Source organism: Vicia villosa, linkage group LG4 (assembly GCF_029867415.1).
Source record: "Vicia villosa cultivar HV-30 ecotype Madison, WI linkage group LG4, Vvil1.0, whole genome shotgun sequence".
Classification (NCBI taxonomy): domain Eukaryota; kingdom Viridiplantae; phylum Streptophyta; class Magnoliopsida; order Fabales; family Fabaceae; genus Vicia; species Vicia villosa.
The window spans coordinates 47,082,584-47,108,448 of NC_081183.1; the positions used below are offsets into that span (position 1 = coordinate 47,082,584).

General features: G+C 29.4%; 1 protein-coding gene and 2 long non-coding RNA genes across 4 annotated transcripts; all 3 read left to right on the forward strand.

Annotated features, from left to right (window-relative positions):
* Nucleotides 1-1,581: 1,581 nt before the first annotated feature.
* On the forward strand, nt 1,582-5,576 carry LOC131594778 (uncharacterized). Its single transcript, XR_009281524.1, has 3 exons — nt 1,582-1,662; nt 2,983-3,052; nt 5,335-5,576. It is a non-coding gene; the product is annotated as an uncharacterized LOC131594778 (long non-coding RNA).
* Nucleotides 5,577-19,637: 14,061 nt separating this feature from the next.
* On the forward strand, nt 19,638-20,393 carry LOC131599141 (uncharacterized). 2 transcript variants are annotated; one of them, XM_058871603.1, is made up of 3 exons: nt 19,638-19,767; nt 19,903-20,005; nt 20,106-20,393. In XM_058871603.1, the coding sequence occupies exons 1-3, from the start codon at nt 19,687-19,689 to the stop codon at nt 20,249-20,251; spliced, it is 330 nt and encodes a 109-aa protein (XP_058727586.1). In that variant the 5' UTR covers nt 19,638-19,686; the 3' UTR covers nt 20,252-20,393. The 2 variants fall into 2 exon arrangements, with proteins under 2 accessions (XP_058727586.1, XP_058727587.1); XM_058871604.1 differs by having other exon boundaries at nt 20,109-20,393.
* A 3,173-nt stretch (nt 20,394-23,566) lies between these two features.
* Nucleotides 23,567-25,464, forward strand: LOC131599142 (uncharacterized). Its single transcript, XR_009282588.1, has 3 exons — nt 23,567-23,739; nt 24,092-24,204; nt 25,320-25,464. It is a non-coding gene; the product is annotated as an uncharacterized LOC131599142 (long non-coding RNA).
* The last annotated feature ends 401 nt before the right edge of the window (nt 25,465-25,865 follow it).

A 25,865-nucleotide genomic window follows, 5' to 3' on the forward strand; every position in this document is an offset into this window, starting at 1 on the left:
ATTAGTAAAATTATTAGGAGTTATACTTTGTTGGTTTTTAAAATTTTGAAAATTGTTTAATTATTTTTTAATTTTTAAATTTTTAATAATATTTTCATGGATGTTTAGGATATTGTAAATTATTTATCAAATTTTAAAATTTTTCAAAGGAGAAGAATAAATATAAATTTTTTAAATTTTAAAAAATAATAATAAAATTAATAAAAATCTCGACTAAGAAATCAAATATTGAATTCTCTTTTTCAAAGAACTTTTTAAAACATTTTAAACATGTCTGTAAAATAATCATTAAAAAATACACATTAATTTAACAGTGGAACCTAAAATTAAATGTATAATAATTTTGTAGATAGCAAAACATATAATTTTATTTTATAAAGACTAAAAATTAAATTTAATATTTTATAGAGACAAAAACATATTTAACCAAAAATAAAATTAAGTTAAAGAAGCAAACACAACACATCACACCAATAATAAGGCTAGCTTCTACACCTCTCATTTTCTTTCACATATTTTCACCACCATCAATTTCTCTTCGAATAGCAACCTAACTTGCAGCAATTATTCTTCTATATGTCTATTACTACGATTACTTTTTTTTAAATATAATTAATAATTAATTTAGTTTTGTGTATATTATAATTATAAACATATAATTAAAAAGTTTGAAATTTTTATTTTTATAAGGACATCTATGTTAAAGAGTTTTTTTAATAACCAAACTTTTTATAAAAAATACAAAAAAAAAACTCATATTTCAAAATAATTATCCGCGAATTTACGTGCAAACCAAATATTAAATATTTTTACAGGTAAATTCGTAGATAATATTAAATTCACAAAATTTTAATAAAAAATATGAGTCGCCTTGTGGGATGACTCTTTCGTGTAAAATACTCTCATACATGGTCCATGGGATGTTTTTTTTTTTAAAAAAATATAATTTTTTATTTTATCTTTAAACTTTGGTTATTAATAGCGAATCTTTATGTGTTGAGTGTAGTGGGACCGGTTGTATAAACTCTTGTTAGGTGGAACATTTTCAAAACCATAATCTAGCATGGTTCTCTACACCAGAGTTGTGTAGAACGATGCATATAAATTACTCCATTCAAATCAACAATTGTAACGCCATTCAAGGTATCTTCACTATAATTGGGTGTACTTTAAAGTAGAAGAAATGGAAAAGAATTCTTTGGAATGAAAAGACAAAATGCGTTCATTGTTAAATAGAAAGACACGTGGACACATGTCATAATTTGAAACTTAAGATTTATCATAGGAAATAGATCATAAGATATGAATCCGGTTCTAGCTAGCCTCAAGGTTTTAATAATTAGTTTTTTTTAACAAAAGCCAAAATCAAATTAAACTATTGCACAAGGTGTGCTACACCATCCATATCAGTACATCAAACAAAAAAGAAAAAGTATCCTAAAACTTATGCAAAATCTTAGTACCAGAGCCATGTGTCAAAATCACGTAACCATAGTTAGGTTTTGCCTACCATACTTTTCTTTTGATAGAGGTTGTTTCATTATTGTTAAGTGATATTTCTTCTATAAATATACAAAGAGACCCTAGTTTTATTTTGCAAAATCAACCATTCAAGATTTAACAACAAGGTCCTTCCACTCTATTAAACTCTTCTTCATATTTGTGAGTTTCTTTTATATATGTCTTTTTTTAATTTTTTCTCTTGTTTATTGCTTCTTATACATTGTTTGTGGATTTGTTTTTTCTAGGGTTAAGAAGGATTTAATTTTTGTAATGTAGATTTGTTCATTTTATTTTGTCTTAATGGAGACAAATAATTTGTTTAAAATGAGACAAAATATGTTGTTGATTTGGCTTATAAAAACGAGAATTTTATTGGTTACCAGTGAATGTGATTTTGGGATTTTGAATATTTATTGTTTATCTGTTCTTCATCATGTAGTTGGATAGGTTCTATTGAAAATTAAACTGGGTTGAAGCTTTTCATTTCATGTCTAGTTTTATTAATGAGTTTGTTAATTTATATAAAAATATGATGAAAACCTATTGTTTCAATTTCCTTTTTTTTTTTTCTCTCCTTTGTTCTCTTGTACTCTAAATCCAAAACAAAAATTATAAATAAAAAAGTTGCATCATTTAAAAAAATGAATAAAGAGATTTTATATTTTTAAAAATTAAAGTAATAGTTTTATACCTAATAAGTTATAATTTAATAAGTGGATATTATGAGAAGCATTCTATGAAACATGAGTTTGGCACTAGTAATTGTTAAGAAAAGGATATTATTATAATATTATTAATATAATTATAATAATAACAATAATAATAATAATAATAATAATAATAATAATAATAATAACTTATTAGGACAAATTATTATTACAATATTATTATGGTTCTCCTAAAAAAAACTTTAAAAAACAATATTGCTATTATTATTATTATAATAATAATTACTAGTACTATTACAATCTTATTATAATAATAGTACTAGTAATAATAATATTGTACTAGTAATTTTATTAGATTGTTTTTATGGTTCTCCTAAAAAAAAACTTTAAAAAAGACTTCATTTTTAATGAAATATTTCGGTTGTTTTTTTATTAGATACTATTATAATAATAATAATAATAATAATAATAATAATAATAATAATAATAATAATAATTATAATAATAATAATAATAATAATAATAATAATAATAATAAGATTGTTAAGAAAAGGACATTATTATTATTATTATTTTTATTATTATTATTATTATTATTATTATAATAATAATAGTCTCTAATAAAAAAAATAACCGAAATATTTCATTAAAAATGAAGTCTTTTTTAAAGTTTTTTTAGGAGAACCATAAAAACAATCTAAGGTCCAAATAAAACTTTATCTAAAATTTCTCTGCGGATTCAATTTAGTGTTAAAAAAATGTGTTGAAAAAGAAATATATACACTAACTTTTTATTGTGTTAAAATTGTAGGTCAACTACTACATGGACAAGTATCTGATAACCTTTTTAATTATTTGTTTTGCTTCGGTGTTAGTTGCAGGTATTAATCTAGATCAGTAGTGGGGAGTATTTATAAGATCATAGCAAAAATTCTAGCGGCTAGGATGAGAAGTGTAGTGGATAAATTGGTCTCTTCCAACCAAACCGCTTTCGTTCCGGGAAGAAGTATGATGGATGGGGTCCTTTTGGTTAATGAAATTCTTGATTGGGCAAAGAGGAAGAAGAGGGGGTGTCTATTACTTAAAGTGGATTTCGAAAAGGCTTACGACTCAATTTCTTGGAATTATTTAAGGTGGATTTTGGTGAAAATGGGGTTTGGTAAAAGATGGATGAAATGGATGGAAGCTAGTATCTTTACCAATTACATGTCCGTGTTGGTAAATGGTAGTGCAACTAGAGAATTCAAGGTTCAAAGAGGTTTGCGACAAGGAGACCCCATGTCCCCTTTCTTGTTTGTTCTTGCAATGGAAGGATTGACCGCATTAACCAAAAACTCCGTGGAGGTAGGTGACTTCAAACCTTTCAAATACGGGGCTAACGACCATGTGGACATTCTACAATTTGCGGACGACACCATCATTCTAGGAGAGCCCACTTTCGACAATCTTTGGAGTCTAAAAGTGTTGTTGAGAGGCTTTGAATTGGTTTCCGGTTTGAAAATCAACTTCCATAAAAGCAATTTGTATGGAACGCACATTGGAGATTGGTTTTTAAACTCGGCGACTACTTTCCTAGCGTGTAAAAAAGGTTGCTTCCCGTTTAAATTTCTTGGCATTTGGGTGGGTGAAGGCGCAAATAAGAAAAAGGTGTGGCAAGAGGTGATTGAGAACTTAAAATCAAGACTCTCTAAATGGAAAGGTAGGAACATCTCCATAGGTGGGAGGGTGACTCTAATTGGTTCCGTTCTTAATGCCATTCCCATTTTTACTCTTTCGTTCCACAAAGCTCCAAGCAAAATCATTCAAGAAATAAGAAGTCTTCTTAGCAACTTTTTGTGGAGTGGGAACACTAAGTCGAGATGTATACATTGGGTGAAGTGGGAGAATGTGTGTAAGCCTAAAGAGAAAGGAGGGTTATGTATTAGAGATGTGGGAGAAATGAACAAAGCTTTACTTCTTAAATGGAAGTGGAGAATTCTAAAGGAAGATAAGGCTATTTGGAGTAGATTTTTACTCTTGAGATATCAAGATCCCAAAACTAAAGTGTTGGCTTCTAGTAAGGACCTTTTATCCGGAGACGATTCCCGTTGGTGGAGAGACATAGTCCTTAATGATATCAAAGAGGACGAATGGGGACAAGGATTTAATGAATGGGTTAAATGTGATTTCAAGCAAGGAAGCAACATTCTCTTTTGGCATAATTGTTGGGTGGATGATCAACCGCTTCGCGTCACCTTCCCGCTTTTGTTTGCTAGAACAACCAACAATCTTTGTAAGGAGATGATCTTAGGGAATTGAGGTTGATTCTCCAACGGATGGAGCCGGACATTTTGGCTTTGGATGACTATCATTGGAAGCTAACTTCAAACGGATTCTTCACGGTGTCTAGTGTCTCGCGATTGGTCTCAAACGCAAAGGAGTTAGCTTGGCCAACTTCAACTACCAAGTTGTTAGATGTCATTTGGAAGACTAAAATACCGGAAAAGATAAAGATTTTTGCGTGGAGATTCTTCATCAATAGGTTACCTCTAAAAGATCAATTAACCATTAGAGGTGTGCCTAATCTCTCTTCCATTGATTGCCTTTTTTGTTCAAACAATCCAGAAACTTTGGAACATCTTTTTTTCCATTGCCATGCTACAAAAGAGGTGTGGAGTAGAATTCATAGGTGGTTGGGGAACGATTTGAAGCTTACCTTAGAGGAGTTCAAGAATTTTGTGAGCATCCAAGAAAAGGTGAAAAACACCAACATTAAAGTTATTCTAAATTTGATTTGGATAGCCTTAATTTGGTGCATGTGGAATATGAGAAATACAATGATCTTTGACGGAGGTGCCTTTAGCTTCGACGAGGTGATATCAAATATCATGTTTTTCTCATGGAGGTGGGCTAGCAACAAGGAACTTCCTAGTAGGATAAATTTTTATGATTGGTATAAATTGCCATTACTTTGTAACGTAACTCTCTAGTTTTTTTCGTTGTAAGGGTTGCACCCCTAGTGCGATATCTTATAATCAATTGCTTATTAAAAAAAAAAATCTAGATCAGTGTCTCAATTTTGTTATTATATTATATTATTTCATATTATACAACATGTTGTAAATATTAGAAGTTATCTCCATTACATATATTATTTCTTATAACTTTTCATGTGTTTTTGCAGAACGAATAAAAATATGTTTTCCATCTACTGATTGCCCTACGACTCCAGAGCTATGTCAAAAATTTTGTAAGAATACACTTGGTGCTATTGGTGGATTTTGTAGAAAGGGAGAGGGTACATGTTGTTGTAATAAGACATGAGAGAAGTTTTATAATAATATAGGTAGTATATCTATTTGTTTGTACGTCTTTAAAATTATAATGAAAATAAATTGAACAACGACGGGTTCTTTTCATTTTTAATTTTGGGCGCGAATTAGTGAATTAACGATTTTAAAATATTATAAAATGTTTGAATATGAAGCATAATTTAATTGAAAGCACTAGTTGCCTACTTTTTTTTTTTGATAAGCAAATTGGATTATAATAACAAGCACTAGGGGTGCTTAACCCAAACAAGGTTACAATAAAGAAAAGGAAACAAGGGGGGCATCAAACCCAAAAAACCGGATGCAACCGGAAAAAACCAAAGACACCCAAACCACTCCTACAAAAACGGTCGTTTCGGTTCGATCTACACAAAAGCCTCTCTAACATTGTTAGAAACATACAAATTAAATATATATGAAAAATGACATCTTTTTATGTAATTCCTAACTAATTATTCGGTTCTTTTGGTCCTTCAAAGAAACAAAGTATTCAAATCAATGAATCGCCAAATGTCATTTTTGAAATTTTAAAACAAATACAAATTTTTCAAAACCATAATCTAGCATGGTTCTCTACACCAGAGTTGTGTAGAACGATGCATATAAATTACTCCATTCAAATCAACAATTGTAACGCCATTCAAGGTATCTTCACTATAATTGGGTGTATTTTAAAGTCGAAGAAATGGAAAAAAATTCTTTGGAGTGAAAAGACAGAATGCGTTAATTTGAAACTTAAGATTTATCATATGGTTCATAAGATTTGAATCCGGTTCTAGTTAGCCTCAAAGTTTTAATAATTAGTTTTTTTTTAACAAAAGCCAAAATCAAATTAAACTATTGCACAAGGTGTGCTACATCATATCAGTACATCAAACAAAAAAGAAAAAGCATCCTAAAATTTATGCAAAATCTTAGTACCAGAGCCATGTGTCAAAATCACGTAACCATAGTTAGGTTTTGCCTACCATACTTTTCTTTTGATAGAGGTTGTTTCATTATTGTTAGGAGGGAAAGCTGATCTCATATTATATAAGAGGGGCTAGGGGGCTGGCAAAGAAAAAGGATATATGGAGATTAATACGAAGACATAGGCCTGATATGATATGTATCCAAGAAACAAAGATGGAACAAATCGATATAAACTCTTGTTTAGAGTAGGGGTGTTCATGGTTCATGAACTGCACTGAACTGAACCATATAATTGGTTCAGTTCAGTTTTTAATAACCATATCAATAACAATTCAGTTAATTGTTAAAACAGATTCAATTCAATTATAAATTGGTTTAAACCGATTACTTGTTTAAAGTTATAAACTAGTTTTATATTAAAAATTGTTTCAAAATCTATTTATTTTAAAAATTTATTATATATATATATATATATATATATATATATATATATATATATATATATATATATATATATGCGTGAGAATGTTTGTTTCGGTAGGTGGCTTTAGGATCAACAGCTTTGGAAAATCCATTAATTCTAATTTGTGAAACCTCTTATTTATTTATTAATTATTTCCAATCCAGTGATTTTCATTTGTTCTCAAACACCATATTTACATTTGATAATCCTTATTTATTAGGAGACACTAAATTTTCTTGCAGGTGCATTATTAAACAAGATAAAAAAAATTAATAGAAAATTTACAATAATTTATTCATTAACAAATATTTATTTGATAATCTTCATTAAATATTATTAATTTAATAATCTTTATTAATAAATTATTAAGCCTCTTAAAATTGATTAATCATGATAAAAAAATATTTAAAGAAAAGCTAACACCGTATAATAAATATATAATAAATATTTAAACAATTTTAAAAAAATTAAACCAATTTATAAATTTAAATTTCGGTGATTGAATTATTTATAATATACAGTTTAATTCACTAACCACTTAAAACAAACAACCATGACTATAAAAATAATTTGTGCAAAATTAATAATATCAACGACTTAAATATTGATAGTGGTGGGATAGAAATAGTGAAAGTGGTCTTCTTCTGAAAAGAATTACGAACTTAATCAGTTAGGTACAAATAAATTTAATTACGGATATGATACACAACCTGTCCATAACAATTTGAAAATTAAATTTAAGTTTTCAAAAAATGGAATGACGATGAAAGATAGAGGATTATTTTTAGAAAAAAAAATGATTTTCAAATTTTTTTTCGGCAAATTTTTTTTTTGTGAAACTCTTTTTTTTTTTTAACTTTTAAGGAAAATATTTATTTTCTGAAAAAATAATATATTTGAAATTTTTATTTTGTTTTCAGAGAAAAATATCATTCTTTTATTTTAATTTTTTTAACCTTTTCAAAAAAATTTATTAGTTTTCAACTTATTTTTTATTCGATAAACTAATTAATATAATTAAACCAGTTTATAAAAGAAAACTGGTTCTGAACCGGTTTTAAACTGAATTTGAATTGTTTAATTTAAATGGTTCAGTTCATTAACCAGTACTTAAGTGGTTCAAGTTTTTTACAATGCAGTGCAATTCAGTTCAAGTATACAATTCAGTTAACTATATTTTTGAACACCCCTAGTTTAGAGTTATGGGGTTCAGATGAGTTCAATTTCTCTTTTAAAGCATCCGAAGGGAGGTCTGGGGGATTGCTGGCAATCTGGGACTGTAATACTTTATCTCACTTTAATACTTATCAACTACAGACAACTTTTGTACTACATACTTTATCTCACTTTAATACTAGGATTCCCCACATTATGGCAACTTTTGTATGTGATTAAAATACCTAAAATAGAAAAAGTGACGTTAAAATATTAAAAGGTTGTCCCCATATTAGTAGAAATTTGACTTTTGTGAGACTGAGAATGTAATTCAATTGCATTTTTTGTTGGACCCTAGTTGCCGACCAAGTTCTTTTGAGACGTTTCTTTTCATTGAATCAACCTTAAAAGCTAAACTCTGGAATGATGCTTATGGGTCCAGTTAACAGTTGAAATGCTCAAGGATTTATCAACTAGTCAAAACAGCATATGCATTCCATCTAATTAATAAAACAAACATAAGTGTTTTTAATTTTTACCTTTAAGTTGACAAATGTGAATTAATAGTTATGAATAATAAAATTGAAATTAATTATGAATATTTTAAATTATGTATTCAATAAAAAAAATTAAGTTATCTATCCTAAAACACGTGTACTTTTTCATGATCAATTTGTATTTGTTTAAGAAACATATATATATATATATATATATATATATATATATATATATATATATATATATATATATATATATATATATATATATATATATATATATATATATATATATATATATATATATATATATATATATATATATATATTAAAATGTTAGTTATATTATTTCTTATTCAAAACCTCCTCTTGCACTTAAGTAGTACTGTCTCATATATTTTTACTCTTAAGTCAAGTTTATAATTTTATTTGAACAGACATTTCTAACCAATAAATTAAATTTAAATATTTAAAATAAAATAAAAATAATGAGTATAATGATTTTAATCAATATAAAAATTGTATAAGAGATAAATATTTTGATTATTAAGTTTAGATCAGATGATATGATACAAAGTTAAGTTGTAAATTGAGAAGTCTTGGGTTTAGTATTTGTTTTTGATATAATAATTTCTTTAGGGTGTAATACGAAAGTTACAATGTACAGTATATGCTTTGTGAGTCATAATTTATCATCATAATTGTTCTGATGAGTCATCAGAGATTAATTGACCTAAACTTTTTATAATAAAAAATTGAGATTAGTTAATTAATTTAAGTTGAAACAAATTGTAATATTATTAAAAATTGTAAATTGTAATATTATTAGAAAATTGTACATATTTAACAAGTTTTTATAATTAAAAATTTAACAAATTGTGATATTAGTAAAAAATTGTAATATTACATCGGTTAATATTAGTCATTTTTGTTTGTGTTTATTTAATTAAAATAAAATCTCAATGTAAACTTTATATTAAATAATAGTGCTTACAACGCTTGATTAAAAAATATAAATATTTTTTATTAAAATAAATAAATCATGAACATAATCAATAATTATAAAAAATATGAGAAAAATATTTATCATTGATAAAATGAAAATTATCAAAACCACAACTGTTACTACTAATAAATATATAAAATACTAGATAAATATTTATCATTAATATATAAAAAATCCAAAAACACATATCTGTCACAAATTAATTTGAATAACACTTGACAATTTGTTTATTATTAAATAAGTATTTGATACGTACACATCAGATATCAAACACATATTTATTTGTTATTAATAAATTAAATGTAAATTTTTATTATCTTTTAATTAAAAATGAGAATAATTATAATATATTAATTTAACTTTATTAGAAAATTGTACATATTTGACAAATGTTATAACTCAAAAATTGTAAAAATTAGTTTTACAAATGTATCAAAATAAAAATGAGAACCATTATAATTTATAAATTTAATTTTGACACTTTAATTTTAATTAAGTCATTTAAAAAGTTGTCAAAGAATACAATTATACATAACTATTTTCATACGAAATATTTATTAATTATGTTAATTATTTCAACTACAATTTACGCATGAAAAACACCATTGAGATGTATCCAGTCCATAAATATAAAATACATAGTAAACATTAATTTTTTTTATCATGGTCAAACATATTTTTAACGATGAATGTTTTGATCATAGTAAAAAAACTTTATTATTGATTAATACAAAAATAAAGACAAGATAAATACGTGTCAACAATAATTATAAACAAATACAAAACAAACCAAGGAAAAATATTTATGACTAACAAGTATAAAAATTTTCAGAGAACAAATACTTATCACTGACACATAAAAAATTAAAAGAAATATTTGTATCTAATTAATATAAAAATTATTGGATAAATATTTCTCATTGATAAAAAAGTGCATAACAAAATTTTCTCACTAATAACTATATAATCAAATACAAAATGCTTATTTATTATTATATATTAAAAAAATGTGAAGAATATTTCTCTTTGCTTAAAATTTAAGTCGAATCTGTATCTATGGAAAATCACTAACAAAACGTAATTGTGAACATTACTCAAAGAGCTATTAAGGGAAACCCATCATTATAGAATTGATGCTTGTATTGTACTTTGAGTTTTCATACTTATTTCAAATTTCTTACTGACTTTTAAGATTCTTTCAAGTTTTCAACTTTGCTGCAGATTTTTCTATGAACTACAACTATATTTTAGATTTTCAAAAACTGATTAGTAATAAAACTTTGAAAAAACCTTTTCAATTTCTAATTTTCACAAACTTATTAGTAATAAAACTTTGAAAAACCCTTTTCAATTTCTAATTTTCACAAACTTATTAGTAATAAAACTTTGAAAAAACCTTTTCAATTTCTAATTTTCACAAACTTATTAGTAATAAAACTTTGAAAAAACCTTTTCAATTTCTAATTTCACAAACTGATTAGTAATAAAACAAAATAATTTATAATTTTCATTTGGATTTTAGAAATTTATATAATTTTGATGTACTACAACTATATTTTAGATTTTTGAAATTTACATAATTTTAATTCACACAACTGGTTGACTTTTAAGATTCTCGTTTGATGATTAGATTTAGGATGTGTTTGCCATGGAAATCATATATCTATATATATATATACATTCTTAACTTCAATCCATTCCAAGCAGTTTCTCTTCATTATCACTCTCTTCTCAACTTCTTTTATAACAAACACACTCTTAGTAATATTTCCAATGCCTCAGTCCATCAAGTGTGTACTATGCATGTTCTTTTTATTATATTTTTGTGCATTTATAACTTACATTTCTTTCATGACACTTTATGGGAGTGGAAATAGCTCATTCCACTGCCTGGAAAATACGTGTGCCAAAGGTACGCTTGAAAGTCTTTACTTCTCATCACCATTGCTCTTCAAATAATAAAAAAATTTGTTGACACAATTGAAATATTTATCATATGACCAAAATATTTGTCCATTGAATATACTTCTTGTTTCATAAATAGATTAATTTGGTGAAATAGGGACATTTACCAAAACTAAATTTTGTTGTTTTTTTAATGTAAAATTGTAATATATGTTGTAAATATTAGAAATGATCTCTATTATATATTATTTCTAATAAATTTTATTGTTTTTTTTGCAGAACAAACAGGAACATGTTTTCCATCAAAATATTGTCCAACTGCACCAGAGCTATGCGATGACTTTTGTAAAATTACAATTAAAGCTATTGCTGGATGTTGTGGAAATTATGGGGAGGGCGCATGCTGTTGTATTAAGACATGAGAAAAGTTTTAAAATAGTATTGGTAGCATCTCTAAAATTTTTTTTTTTTTTTGTAAGCAATGAATTTAATCAAAAAGGAGTACTAGGGGTACTCAATCCCTCTTACAAAAATCGGATGCGAACCGAAAGACACGCGATATTACATAACAATTGCCAACTACCTTAAATAATGCAAAGGATCTTTGCAAAAAACATAAAAGTTACAATTGCCATACGTAATGTCACCGTGAAAAGACCATCTCCAAATCAAAACTTTAATCCTCCAAACTATATCCGACACACTCCAACCAACATTCCCAAAAATAATATTATTCCTCATGCTCCAAATCCCCCAACAAACCGCTATCCAAACCAAACCTTCCAAACCTTTCCTCACTTTCTTCCTTCTAAAACAAACGAAAGCCGAAAGGAAATTCTCCCAAACTAAAGAAGGCAAGATTAAATCCACCTCCAACCACCCAAGAATGGAACTCCAAATTAACTTGGCTATATCACAAGTAAAAAGAAGATGAACTAAACTTTCCTCTCTATCTCTACAAAAGACACAAAGGAGATCCGGAGAAGAAGAAAACACACCTCTAACAAAAAGATTCATTTTAGTTGGAAGTCTATCTATTAACATCCTCCAAGCAAAAGCTTTAAATCTAAAAGGGATTAAAGCTTTCCAAACCAGCCCCAAAGCCTTTTCTCTATCCAAAACAAAAATAGAAGAAAGAAGATTTTCCGATAAATAAGCATAGCAAGAACTTACCGAAAAAAACCCCTCTCCGGATGGACTCCAATGCACTCCGTCCGCCAAAACGCGATTCGGAACAACAAAATTCAGCAGCTCCTTTAAAGCTTCAAAGCGAGACAAAAGCGGTGGTCCAAGACCGTCTCCAATGCCGAAATTACCCCACCTCCAAGTGTCCGCTTCCCACATACCCATACTCTCCACCACCTCATTTTTCGCATCCGAGAGAGAAAACAAATCCGGAAAAACCGTCTTAAAATTATACTCCCCCAACCAATTAAAGTGCCAAAACAAAATGGAGCTCCCCTTCCCGAGCTTGAATTTGCACCTTTCGGTAAATTCTCCCTCGGTGTGCCTTTTTTCCAAATCCAAAATGCCTTTCCACCAATAAGAAGCAAACCTGCAAGAAACACCAGTAAGACTAAGCAAAATATTATTGTGCCCATATCTAGCTCTTAACATCTTAATCCATTGCGCTTCTCCGCCTTTGAAATACCGCCATTTCCATTTAGACAACAAAGAAACATTGAACTCTTCCACCAATTTCATGCCTAGTCCTCCTTTCTCCTTAGGAAGACAAACTAAGCCCCATCTAGCCCAATGAATTTTCTTCCTCTCCTCCACCCCCTTCCACAAAAAACTATTTTGAATTCTAGTTATAGCTTTACACACTTGCACCGGAGCCCTATAAAAAGACATGAAGAAGATATGTAAACTAGACAAAACCGTCTTAAGCAAAGTTATTCTACCACCCAAGCTAAGAAATCTACCACTCCAACACTTTAACCTCCTCTCTAATTTAGAGACCACCGGCTTCCAAAACGCAATACGTCTCGGGTTACCACCTATAGGGATACCAAGAAAGGTAAAATTGCTATTCTCGACTTTACAAGCTAGAAAGTTGGCCGCGGCCCCCAAAAAATGAGGGTTGGAATTAATACCGATCAAACTACTTTTATGAAAATTAACCCCTAGCCCGGAAACAATTTCGAATCCTCTTAAGACCACCTTCAAAGCCCAAATATGATGCCAACTTCCATCCCCCACCAAAATAGTATCGTCCGCGTATTGAAGGAGATCCACTCTACACAAACCATTGATGTTCATCCCTCTAAAATTCCCACGCGTAGTGGCACTTCTAACCAGCCCCGCCAAGCCTTCCGCCACCAAAACAAATAAAAAGGGAGACAACGGGTCGCCTTGTCTTAGCCCACGGGTCACCAAAAACTCCTTAGTAGGACTACCATTCACTAAGACCGACATATGGCTATTAAACACCAACGCCTCCATCCACTTCAACCACAAATTTCCGAAGCCAAATCTTCGCATCATGTATCTCAAGAAATCCCAACTAACTTTATCGTATGCTTTCTCAAAGTCTACTTTGAAAAGAATACAATCTTTCTTCTCCTTAACCGCGTAATCCACTAACTCATTTGCCACCACCACGCCGTCAAGCATTTGCCTACCCGGGACGAAGGCCGATTGGCACTCCGAGACAATCTCTTGCAACACCACTTTCAACCTAGAAGATAAAAGTTTGGCCAGGCTTTTATATAGGCAACCGACCAAGCATATCGGCCTATAGTCGTCAAGACCCAACGGGTTGTCTTTCTTCGGAATGAGAGTCAAAAAAGAAGAGGTAATAGATTTTGACAAAGAAGAGTACCTATGGAAGTCATTGAAGAATCTCATAAAATCATGCTTCAAGAAAAACCAACATTTCCTTATGAAGTAAAAATTGAATCCGTCCGGCCCGGGGCTTTTAGAGCCTTCACAACTCCACACCGCTTCTTTAACCTCCTCCTCCGTGAAAATCGCCTCCAAACCTTTGGACTTAGCCGACTCCAACCTAGCGAAGGGGATGCCATCCAAGGTAGGTCTATGTAACTCAGTTTCTTCAAATTTTAAAGAAAAGTGCCTCCGAACCTCCTCTTTAACCTCCCCTACCTCCTTAAGAACACCCCCCTCCGAATCTAATGAGCCGATATGATTCCGTCTCCTTCTCTCCTTCATCACACTATGGAAGTATCTACTATTGTTATCCCCTTCATTGTCCCACTTCAGTCTAGATTTTTGGAAAAGTAAATTCTCTTTTATTCGCGAATTTGTCCAAAAACGACAAGTAGCCTCACTCCTCCTCTTAACAGCTTCCTCGGAAAGATCGTCGCAACAATTTTCCAAAAATTCATCTTCTTTATTAATCAAATCAACCCCCTCCTTGATCTCTAAGTCTATTTTACCATAAACTTCCAAGTTCCACTTCCTTAAATTCTCCTTTAACATCCTCAGTTTTTCCTTCAGAATGTAATCACCTCTCCCACTAACATCCAAGGAAGTCCACACTGCCTCCACGAAAGGGAGAAACTGCTTGTTATCAAACCATCCGTTGTTAAAAATAAACGGCTTCGGACCCCAATTTTCTTTATCCACTACAATCCACACAGGGCAGTGATCCGAAACGTCCCTATTTGCGATAAATTGTCCCACAATACCCCATTCCGAAACCAAGTCTTCGGACACCAGAAAACGATCGATCCTACTGCAAGCCTTACCGTTCCCACTGTACCAAGAAAACTTTTTCCCTTTGCAAGGGACATCCACAAGATTCAAGGCATCTAAGAAGTCATTGAAGCCAGCCATCTCCAAACCCCTATTGCTGACAGAAACTCCTTTCCTCTCACTAAGTTTAGCTACCGCGTTGAAATCCCCTGCTAGGATCCAATCCGCATCCGAAAACTTAATCCTCAACTTCAAAATCTCATTCCACAAAAGCCTCTTCTGGGCGAGGTTGCAAGGAGAGTAAACATTTACAATGTAAAATTCCGTGCCCCTGCCTCTCAATTTAACTCCCAAAAAGCCGTTTCCTTTGAAACTCAGAATTTCTTCAAAAGTTCCATCCTTCCACATAGTGATTAAACCACCCTTGCTGCCGCTGGCTCCGGAAAAAGACCAATTTATATCCTCCTTCTGCCACAAAGAACTAATCAGTCTGTTATCCACCTCTTCCAGCTTAGATTCTTGGATTAAGAAAATCTCCGCCTTGCCCTTTGATATAATGCTACTTATTCTTTTGCGCTTCAGTAAGCTGCCCCCTCCTCTAATATTTAAAGTCCCTATAATCATAACAGCGCATTCTTAACCGCCTTCTTGCATACCATTCTAGCCTTGTCAATTTTCTCCATCTCGTCGAACTTCTTTTGGTACTCTGAAGCATTATCCATATTAACTACTCCAAGATTGGATATAGCCAGCCAAGTTTTGGATCCAATGTTAGAATTAACATTCTCCCAGAACCTATAATTACAGTTAGCCATGTCTCCATCTGATATAGGATCACTGCACAGCACTGCCCCTGCTGAAAACTCTTCTTCAACAGCCTCTTTAGGGTCACTACTGCTGTCCTCCAGAGTCTCCAAGGCCACAGACTCGACCTCCTCTAACACATGCTTGCCTTCCGATACAGTGCCCAAGCATCTCTTTTTTACTCTTTTCTTTTTCACAGATATAGGCCCAACAAGGTCAATCAATCTCCTACATTTAGATTTCGCCACTGTGGTATCCTCCTTAGTTTTACTTCCCACCTCCCCACTCCCTTTGACATTGGCATCCTGTTTAAAAAGCGAATCCAAGGAGCAGCTAACCTTGGATCCCGGCGACACCGAATGACAAACCTCCAAACGATTCAGTGAAAATTTAAAATATTATAAGTTTGAGTTTGATTCAGTGAATTAATGATTTTAAAATATTATAAAATGTTTAAATATGAAGCATAATTTAATTGAAAGTACTAATGTTTCGGTTCGATCGATCTGCACAAAAACCTCTCCAACATTGTTAAATACATACAAATTAAATATATATAAAAAATGACATCTTTTTATGTAATTCCTAACTAATTGTTCGGTGCTTTCGATCCTGAAATAAAGAATTCAAATTAATAAATCACCAAATGTCATTTTTGAAAATTTAAAACAAATACAAAATTTTCAAAACCATAATCTAGCATACATTTGGTTCTGTACACCAGAGTTGAGTAGAACAATGCATATAAATTATGTAAATCATCAATTATAACACCATTCAAAAGTATCTTCACTAGAATTGGATGCACTGCAGGATCAAAGAAATGAAAACTTTTTCTTTAGAATGAAAACACAGAATGCATTCCTTGTTATGTTTTTAGTACCAGAACTACGTGTCAAAATCACATAACAATAGTTAGGTTTTTGCCTACAACACTTTTCTTTTCAGACCTACTAATCAAAATTTTAATCACATGACATGCCCCCACTTTTACAAGAATCCAATGCTTTTCATACTAGCAGGAGGAGTTTTGTTAAGACAGTATTGTTTCGTAGTTACTTCCTTGGGTAGTGTGTGATGTCCTTTTGTTAGTGGCTCTTTCATTATTGTTAGGAGGGCAGCATTGTTTTTATGATTTAACTGGGATGCACCCTTTTGCCTGTATTATAGTATTTGACAATACAACTTGTGCTCTATTATTCAATTTGATTTTTCTAAAAAAATATAATATGTGAGGTGTGTGAAAAGAATCTTATAAAAAGTATCAATTAAAAATTTGTTCTTAATTAATACTATACACTTAATGACTTAAATTACTTGTACTTAATCAAGACTATACCACAGTTTATTACAAATAGTAATATGGATGTAGACTTTAATCATGTTTTTGCTAACTATTTCAAGCACATTTTTTATTCATTTTTCTTTTTCAAATTGCTCTTAATATGCATTCGACAGTATATAACCGAGTACTATTTCTTCTTCTAAAAAAAAAAAAAAGAAAAAATATAATAGGTTTGGTTTTCTCATAATTAATAAGTTTGATAAAAAATCATTTTAATTAATTTTTTTTTAATAGGCTAAGAATTTCATTCAAAGAGCACAAAATGAATTGTGTAAAGTAATTTAAGTTCGGTTTTTTTATGTAAATATTATTATGATCGGTTAATATTGTTAGAAAAATGAATATTTAAACTCATTCATTTTTTAGTCAATAATTAATAATGCTCTCAATCAAATTTTTAATTTAAAATCAAGACGACTAAATCATTCAAAAGCTACTCATCAAAATTAAACGATATGTACATAACACACTAATCATACATTTTTTAATAGGATACTTTTCTCATATTTGAACTAACTCCATATTCTTTGAACTAACTCTATATTATATGTACCTAACACACTAATCATACATCTGTTAATAGGATACTTTTCTCATATTTGAATAAACTCCACATTCTTTGCATTCTGATGCGCCGTGCAAACCCCAAATCAATGGTTTATATAAGTTATATAAATAATTTATAAGATAAAAATTTAGTTTAATTTTCATATATCTCAAGATTGAATTGTATATTAATTATAAGTAATTGACATTTAACTATTAATTATACGTATATGTATATTGGCTTAATTTTTTTAATCCCCAAACATATATCATGGTTATTGTATTGTCTAATTCTCAAAAGTATTTTGAATTTTGTTTCACTTTAATTTAGTTTAAGTTAAATATTTATAATGGTATGACTATGATCATATTTTAAGAGGAGTACTAAATTTGAATTTTCAATCATTATATTTCCTTTTCCATATATTTTTTTATTTAATTATAAGTAAGTCACAATGTTAATAATAAAATTAAAAAAATTGTTTCAAAAGCATGTTGTTTTGTTTTCACTCATACAAAATGTTATTAAATTTGTCTTTGTTTTCTTGTACTCTAAATCTAGAACAAAAATTATAAATAAAAAAGTTTCAGTATTTCAAAAAAAAAAATAGAGGTTTTTATATTTTTTAAAATTAAAGCAATAATTTTATACCTAATAAGTTATAATTTAATAAGTGGATTTTATGAGAAGCATTCTATGAGACATAAGTTAGTGGATTTTATGAGAAGCATTCTATAAGACATAAGTTAGGGACTAGCTAGTACTAGTAATGGTTAAGAAAAGGACATTATTATTATTAATATTATTATTATTATTATTACAATTATTATTATTATTATTATTATTATTATTATTATTATTATTATTATTATTAATAAGAGGATAACCATAAAAACAATCTAATGTCCAAATAAAACTTTATCTAAAATTTCTTGCGCGGATTTATAAAGAAAGAGGTTTCAAAAAAAATCATCAACATAACAATATATATTGAAAATTAAAGAAATGATTTTATGCTTAGTATTTTGAAGATGTTTGAAGCCCCTGAGAAATATTTTATTTGATTAGAAATTAATATTAGTAAAATTATTATGAGTTATACTTTTTTTTTTGTTTGAAAGAGTTAAATAATTATCAAGAGGTATTTAAATTATACCTGTTAAATATTTTTTAATAATATGCATATTAAATATCTCAAACTGAGGTGTATAGAAAGTTAGAAGTTGACAAACATATTTGAATTAATACGTAGTGATTATGTTTCAATTAATTTTAAATTTTTAAAAAATTTTAATTTATTATTTTCTAAAAAAAAGTTACAACTCATTATGAAAAAAAAGTTTGAAGATTTTGAAATGATGAAAAATAAAATTGAGTGAAAGAAGGAAAGACAACACATCACACCAATAACAAGGATAGCTTCTACACCTCTCACTTTCTTTCGCATATTTTCACTACCATCAATTTTTTTTTTATATAGCAAAATAACTTGTAATTTCTCCGCCTCACATTAGGTGTTCTCTTTGTAATTTTTAAACTTTTTAAAATAATAATTAATTGTGTTGATTTTAATAATAAAATGTACATTATTTACTAAAATAACCTTATTAATAATAGTGAAATAATTATCTAAGTTAAAATAAAAAAATAAAGATAAATTAATGGAAACAAATAATAAATATCACATTGATATTTTAAAAAGACAAATAATTTTTTCAATCTTAAAAGCTTTTTTTTACTTACTTATTTTTTTATTTAATTATTTTTTGACTTCAATTGATTAATTATTTTTTTTAAAATAGAAAAACAATTACTGGAAATATATATATTTTTTTCAATACCTATTTAAGAACCTCCTGTTTAATGGTAACATCCTCAAACAAACTTAACATTTTCAACTTTAACTTAACCAAATGGGTTTGTCATTGGTGATTTTTCCAGTCTTCCTCTGCATTATAACGGCTGTTATTGGTCTTCCTTATGAACATCAGAAGGTGTGTTTTACTCGATCAATTCATTGCAATTCATAGTCACAAATTTCAATTTCAATATGCATAGAATATTGGTGATTTCTATGTTATGATGATTTTATTTTAGTTTTTTGATTATATTTCTGTTAATTTGCACAGATTACATCTTTGCCGTTCAACAAGGAACAAAGTGGAGGAATAGCTTATAAGTGGAACTATATGGTTGAAAATCAGTGCAAGCAACATCAATATGTTTCATCAGGTATTAACTTTGTTCAGAAAACTTTCTAATTTTAATTGTTCAGAAAACTTGCTGATTTTAATTTGGCTCTCACTTTCTTTCACATATTTTTTCTTTGTAGAAGGAGAAGGAGCACCAACATGCTTTGCATCGACTGATTGTCCGACCGCCCCAGAGTTGTGTGATCACTTCTGCAAAATTACACTAGCCGCTAGTGGTGGATATTGTAGAAATGGGGAGGGCACATGTTGTTGCAACAAGATATAAGTAACATCTCTATTTGTAATTGAACAATGGCGAGTTTTTTTTTTTTTTTTTTTCGTTTCGATTCAGTAAATTAACGATTTCAAAATATTATAAAATGTTTGAATATGAAGCATAATTTAATGCATATGATTTATTCTATGAACGAGATTCTTGGACCGCCTGGCACACAATCCGTTCCCTAGAAAATATAAGTCTTGCACACCATTGCAGAGTGACCTTATTTGAAAGCACTAGTTGCCCGTTGTTTCGGTTCGATCTGCATAAAAGTCTCTCCAACATTGTTAGAAACATACAAATTAAATATACATGAAAAATGACATCTTTTTATATAATTGGTAACTAAATATTCTAAATTACGTACGAACTTCACGAAATATGAAATCATAAACTTAAGTTGTTGTAGAAGCAAGCTTCTAAACATTCTTGCATATGCCACTACAAATTTTGATTTCGCTAACTGCCAAAGCTTAATGACTTGAGAGACTACAAAATATGCAATTTTCAAAACAAATTACAAAATTTTCTTAACTAATTTAAAAAAAGAAATGTAATAGAATAAATAATTAAATTTATAAATCAGTTTAAATTAACAAGTAATACTTTAGTATTATTTAAAAGTGGAACAATAATTTAATATTATTTAAAAACTTTAGTTATAGGTTATTAAACTCAAAATTAGAAAATTATAAACATGATAAAACTTTTATATCATTTAAATTATATAAAAGATTATGAAACCATATCTTTGGAATTGGGTGTACTGCAGGGTCAAAGAAATGGAATCTTTTTCTTTGGAATGAAAAGACAGAATACGTTCCTTAAATAGAAAGACATGCTTTATATTTAGAGGTGCTAGGTTTACACCTTTTTCTTACACCTATAGCACTACACCGTATGAAAGAGCAAGGAAAAATGTTTTTTTGCACAGAAATTAAAAAAAATTAAATTATTAAAAAATTAAAATTGATAAGTATTATGTATAATTATATAGTGTAGTGTTAAAATGGGGTGTATGGATATCTTTTCCCTTATATTTATCATATGGTTCATAAGAGCAGAATCCGATTCTATAGCTTTATATTTATCAAAGTTTGAATAATTAGTAATTTAATCATGTTTTTGCTAACTATTTCAACCACATGCAAAATCTTAGTATCAGAGCCACGTGTCAAAATCACATAACAATAGTTAGGTTTTGCCTACAACACTTTTCTTTTTATACTACTATTCAAAATTTTAGTCACATGACATGTCTATAGTCACTACTAGAAATACACGTATTACCTGCGGAATTTCCTGCGAAATATATTCCGCAGGTATACCTGCGGATTTTCCTGGGACTTTATTAAAATAAATAAATTTTCTATGGATTCAGGATTGGCAGCAAATTCCGCAGGAATTCCTGCGGATTTTACTGCGGATCATATATTTTAAACCAAATATTTATCAATAATATAAATTCCGCAGGTAATTTCGCAGGAAATATTAACTTTTGTTAAAACCAAATTGTAATACAAAATCCGCAGGTAATTCCGCAGGAAAGTTTCCTGCGGTTTTACCTGCGGATTTGACATATTTCAATATTTAAAAAAATTAATCATTATTTTTTCTATTTTATTAATTTCATTTATGGTGGTTTTTTATTTAGTTTAATTTAACTATTAATTAATTCGTTTTTAAAAAATAAAATTGTAAAAATTTAATTTGATGGGAATTTATATTTTAAATAATAAAATTGTAAAATTTTAATCATTATTTTTTCTATTTTATTAATTTTATTTATGGTGGTTTTTTATTTAGTTTAATTTTACTATTAATTATTTCGTTTTTAAAAAATAAAATTGTAAAAATTTAATTTGATGAGAATTTATATTTTAAAAAATAAAATTGTAAAAGTTTAATCATTATTTTTTCTATTTTATTAATTTTATTTATGGTGGTTTTTTATTTAGATTAATTTTACTATTAATTATTTCGTTTTTAAAAAATAAAATTGTAAAAATTTAATTTGATGGGAATCGAACCCACATTTTAAATCATTTAATTGGACTATGTGAACCACTAAGCCACTACACTGTGTTATTCCCCTTTTTTTAGTTATATTTATTGCTTCAACAAATTACTCACTCTCACGTTTAAACAATGTTCAAAAACCTAAGAAACCACCACCCACTCACTCTCACGTTGTAGCTACTCAACTTCAAACGCCAAAAACCAACAATATTCAATCGCTTACGCTTACGCAAATAAAATTTGCAAAACCTAAAAATCACTTCTCTTGTGTTCAACCGTGTTCTGTTGCTATCACCGCGTCTTCGCCGGTGTTCTGTTGCCGCAATCTCGCCGGAGCCTAGCATTGTGGTCTTCTTCATCTTCACACTTCAATTCAGGTATTCTCTTGACATTATATACATTTCGTTCCTCGGAGTCCCATCACCGCATCTTCACACTTTAATAAGAAATACCAGTACTATCAAGTTATGGCTTAAGCTAAAAATCAATTGAAATCATGAATTTCAGTTTCCATAGCTAGGGTTTTGTTCCTGTTTTTTTGATGTGGTGAATTTGTTCCTATTCTTGTCTGAAATTAGATGATTTTAAGTTAGGTTGAATATAAACTTATGTGATTTTTGTAAACAAGGTGTTTGTTGAAATGATTTTAGTCTTAGGCTTCAAAGTTTGCAACCTTGAAGATTCATTCTTGCTGGAAATTTAATTTATTATTGGGATCTGGTTTGGATATGTTAATAACCTTTGAATGTTCATATGTATGTCATTTTTGCCTATATGCATGCAGCATGGCCTCTAAGTTCAAACTTATTATCTACTGCAAGTAATTGTTTGGTGGAGATTGTTTGGTGGAGAGTAAAGATTCTTATCACTATATTGCTTCTTGTTCAACACTTAAAGCAAAAGTTGGACAGCAATCAAAACCACATGTTCCCTTATGTTCTAAATCTTTGCACATGAAGTTTCCCAATAATTTCGACATACTTTTTCTTGCCTAGTATTGAATATCTCTACTTTGAATCAAATTCAATTGTTTTTGGTCAGTGGGTAATTAATTGTGTGTTTGATTTTTTTTAGGTGACTTCTTCTCTAATATGATATGGTATTATTTTGTTACTTGCTAAATCTAGCGTGAGTTAGTACAATCAATCAGAAACTAGATATCGATTTACGTAGGGGTTTAATTAAACACTACTTACTAAATTTGTTTTAGTGATACGTTTTTTGGTTAATTGTGGATTGTCTGATGTTGATAGATATTACTAACAACAGGTTATATTTATATTCTTCTTCTAAGTTCTATTTTGTTTTTGTTCTTACTTTATTTTCTAATGAGATGTATTGAATGTTTGGTTGATGAAATGGTAGGGTATATTGATAAATGGACAGTTTCCAGGACCTCAGATTGAAGCTGTCACTAATGATAACTTGATTATCAGTGTTTTCAATAGCTTGGATCAACCTTTTCTGTTTTCTTGGTTAGTTTCTTTCTCTGCTAAATTTCTTGTTTAGTTTTGTGTTTCAAGTATTAGCTTCAAAAATAATATCATAGTTTTACTTTTTCATAGTTTTATAGTTACTTATTCTGATATAAGAAATATAGATACCGACATTGACACCTCGACACCGGTATTAATTTGAAAAAAATAATGTAATTACTAGTGTCGCAGTCGGTGTCATATATCAATCCTGGTGCACAACACCAATACTGGCACATCAACTTATCTTTTTTTAGAGGTCTCGGTGTACGAAGTTAGTTTTGAATAGTACAATGCTCCTATTATTTGAGTGTTAGGCTAATATTAAGAGGATGTGATGAATCTTGATTAGGAATGGAGTAGAGCAGAGAAGAAATTCATGGCAAGATGGAGTATATGGAACAAACTGTCCAATTCCACCAGGAAAGAACTTCACTTATGTTCTTCAAGTAAAAGATCAGATTGGTAGCTTCTTTTACTTTCCCTCCCTCTCAAAATTGAAAGAGTATTATTTAATTTAAAAGTGAAGAAGAATTTATCTTTAAGTTTAATGGATTTATTCGGTTTAATGGTATTTTTAGCGGTCAAATCAATAACATAGTTTTGATTTGACAGTGATGGCCCAAACCAAACTAGTGGATTCCTTGGTTGGTTTAATCTTAATCTCGCATTGTTATTAAAATTAATTTTGTATGTGGATAATACTTTTTAAAACACCATGTTTCTTATCTAATTTGATTTCGTGGATATGTATATGGATTATGAAGAGGTAGGTGTTGGTGGTATTATATATATCATGGAGAGACAGGGACCACCTGTTGTGTTAACAGTTAATGGAGAATGATGGTAGTTGGCCGTATAGACAAGAGACAGATGGGAGATATGAAACATTTGAGAGATTAATTATAACCATTTAATTAGTACTAATTACTTGCATCTTTAATTGATTTAGTTTTAATTATCAGAAAAGTTAATTGAAATTCTGTGAAACATATGGCCATCCCATGTCAGATTCCATTGCTTTGTATTGTAGCTCATGCACTTGATGTCAATGAAAGATATGTATCAAACAAGGGAACCAGTTAATATTTTTACTTCGACTTTCAAATAATTCTGTGAGAGTTGGGATAGAGAACAATGAAAGCGGGACGAGAGAATCTGCACATGTATAAATTACATTCATTGAGCTTGTTACAAGTATTGGCTACCCTGCTTACATTATTTCTAACAGGCTCCCTCAATTTAGAGTGTATATAAATCATATGCATTTAGCTTGTTACTTGTGTTAGTTATACAAGGGCGGACCTCTCAAATGTTTAGTGAAAACATTTACAAAATTATTTTAATCACACTTTTCCCAATCGCATACTACATTATAAATATACAATAGTACAAACAAATTCTACGTTCAAACATTCTATTCTAACTTGCTTGCATTCAATATTCTATAATGGTTAACACTACTCTTTTCCATTCGTTGCAATTGTGAACTAGCTAGTACTACCATGTCCATAGATAAGTCTTACTAATTTGCACTATCACTTGTATTTTTTACACTATAATTATTTTTTGTGGTGCAGAGAGAAAGTGGTGGTTCCCGTGACGAAACCGTACGTAACGTTTGAAGGTGAAGGAAGAGAAGTAACAGTGATAGAATGGCATGATAGAACGAGTGATCCTGGTCCCAATGGACAACAGCTACGGACTTATAGAACTGCTTCTGTTACCGTTTTCGCTAATTATTTCTCTGTAAGAAATATCACCTTCAAGGTAATTCATTTTTTTCAAACTATTTGGAAGAATCCTCAAATATTGAAAGCGGTAATTAATCAAATATAGATTGTTTCATTGTTATAGTAAAAAAACCGTACTCCATGTGTTCTCGCAATCTATAGCTACGTTCCAAAACTGTAAATATGTCCTTACATTCTCGTGACTTTGCACTGCATGTGTTTTTTTTTTCTTCAAGTTTTAGGATTATATTTATGGGGCAATGTATAACTTTTTTATTTGATTATCGTGTTTTTTTCATTCTACTTTTATGTATGTAGGTGTTGCAAAAGAATGATGCTAATGCATATATTTTGCGCTTTAAAATTTTAAGGTGGCGCATCTCTTCACACTGG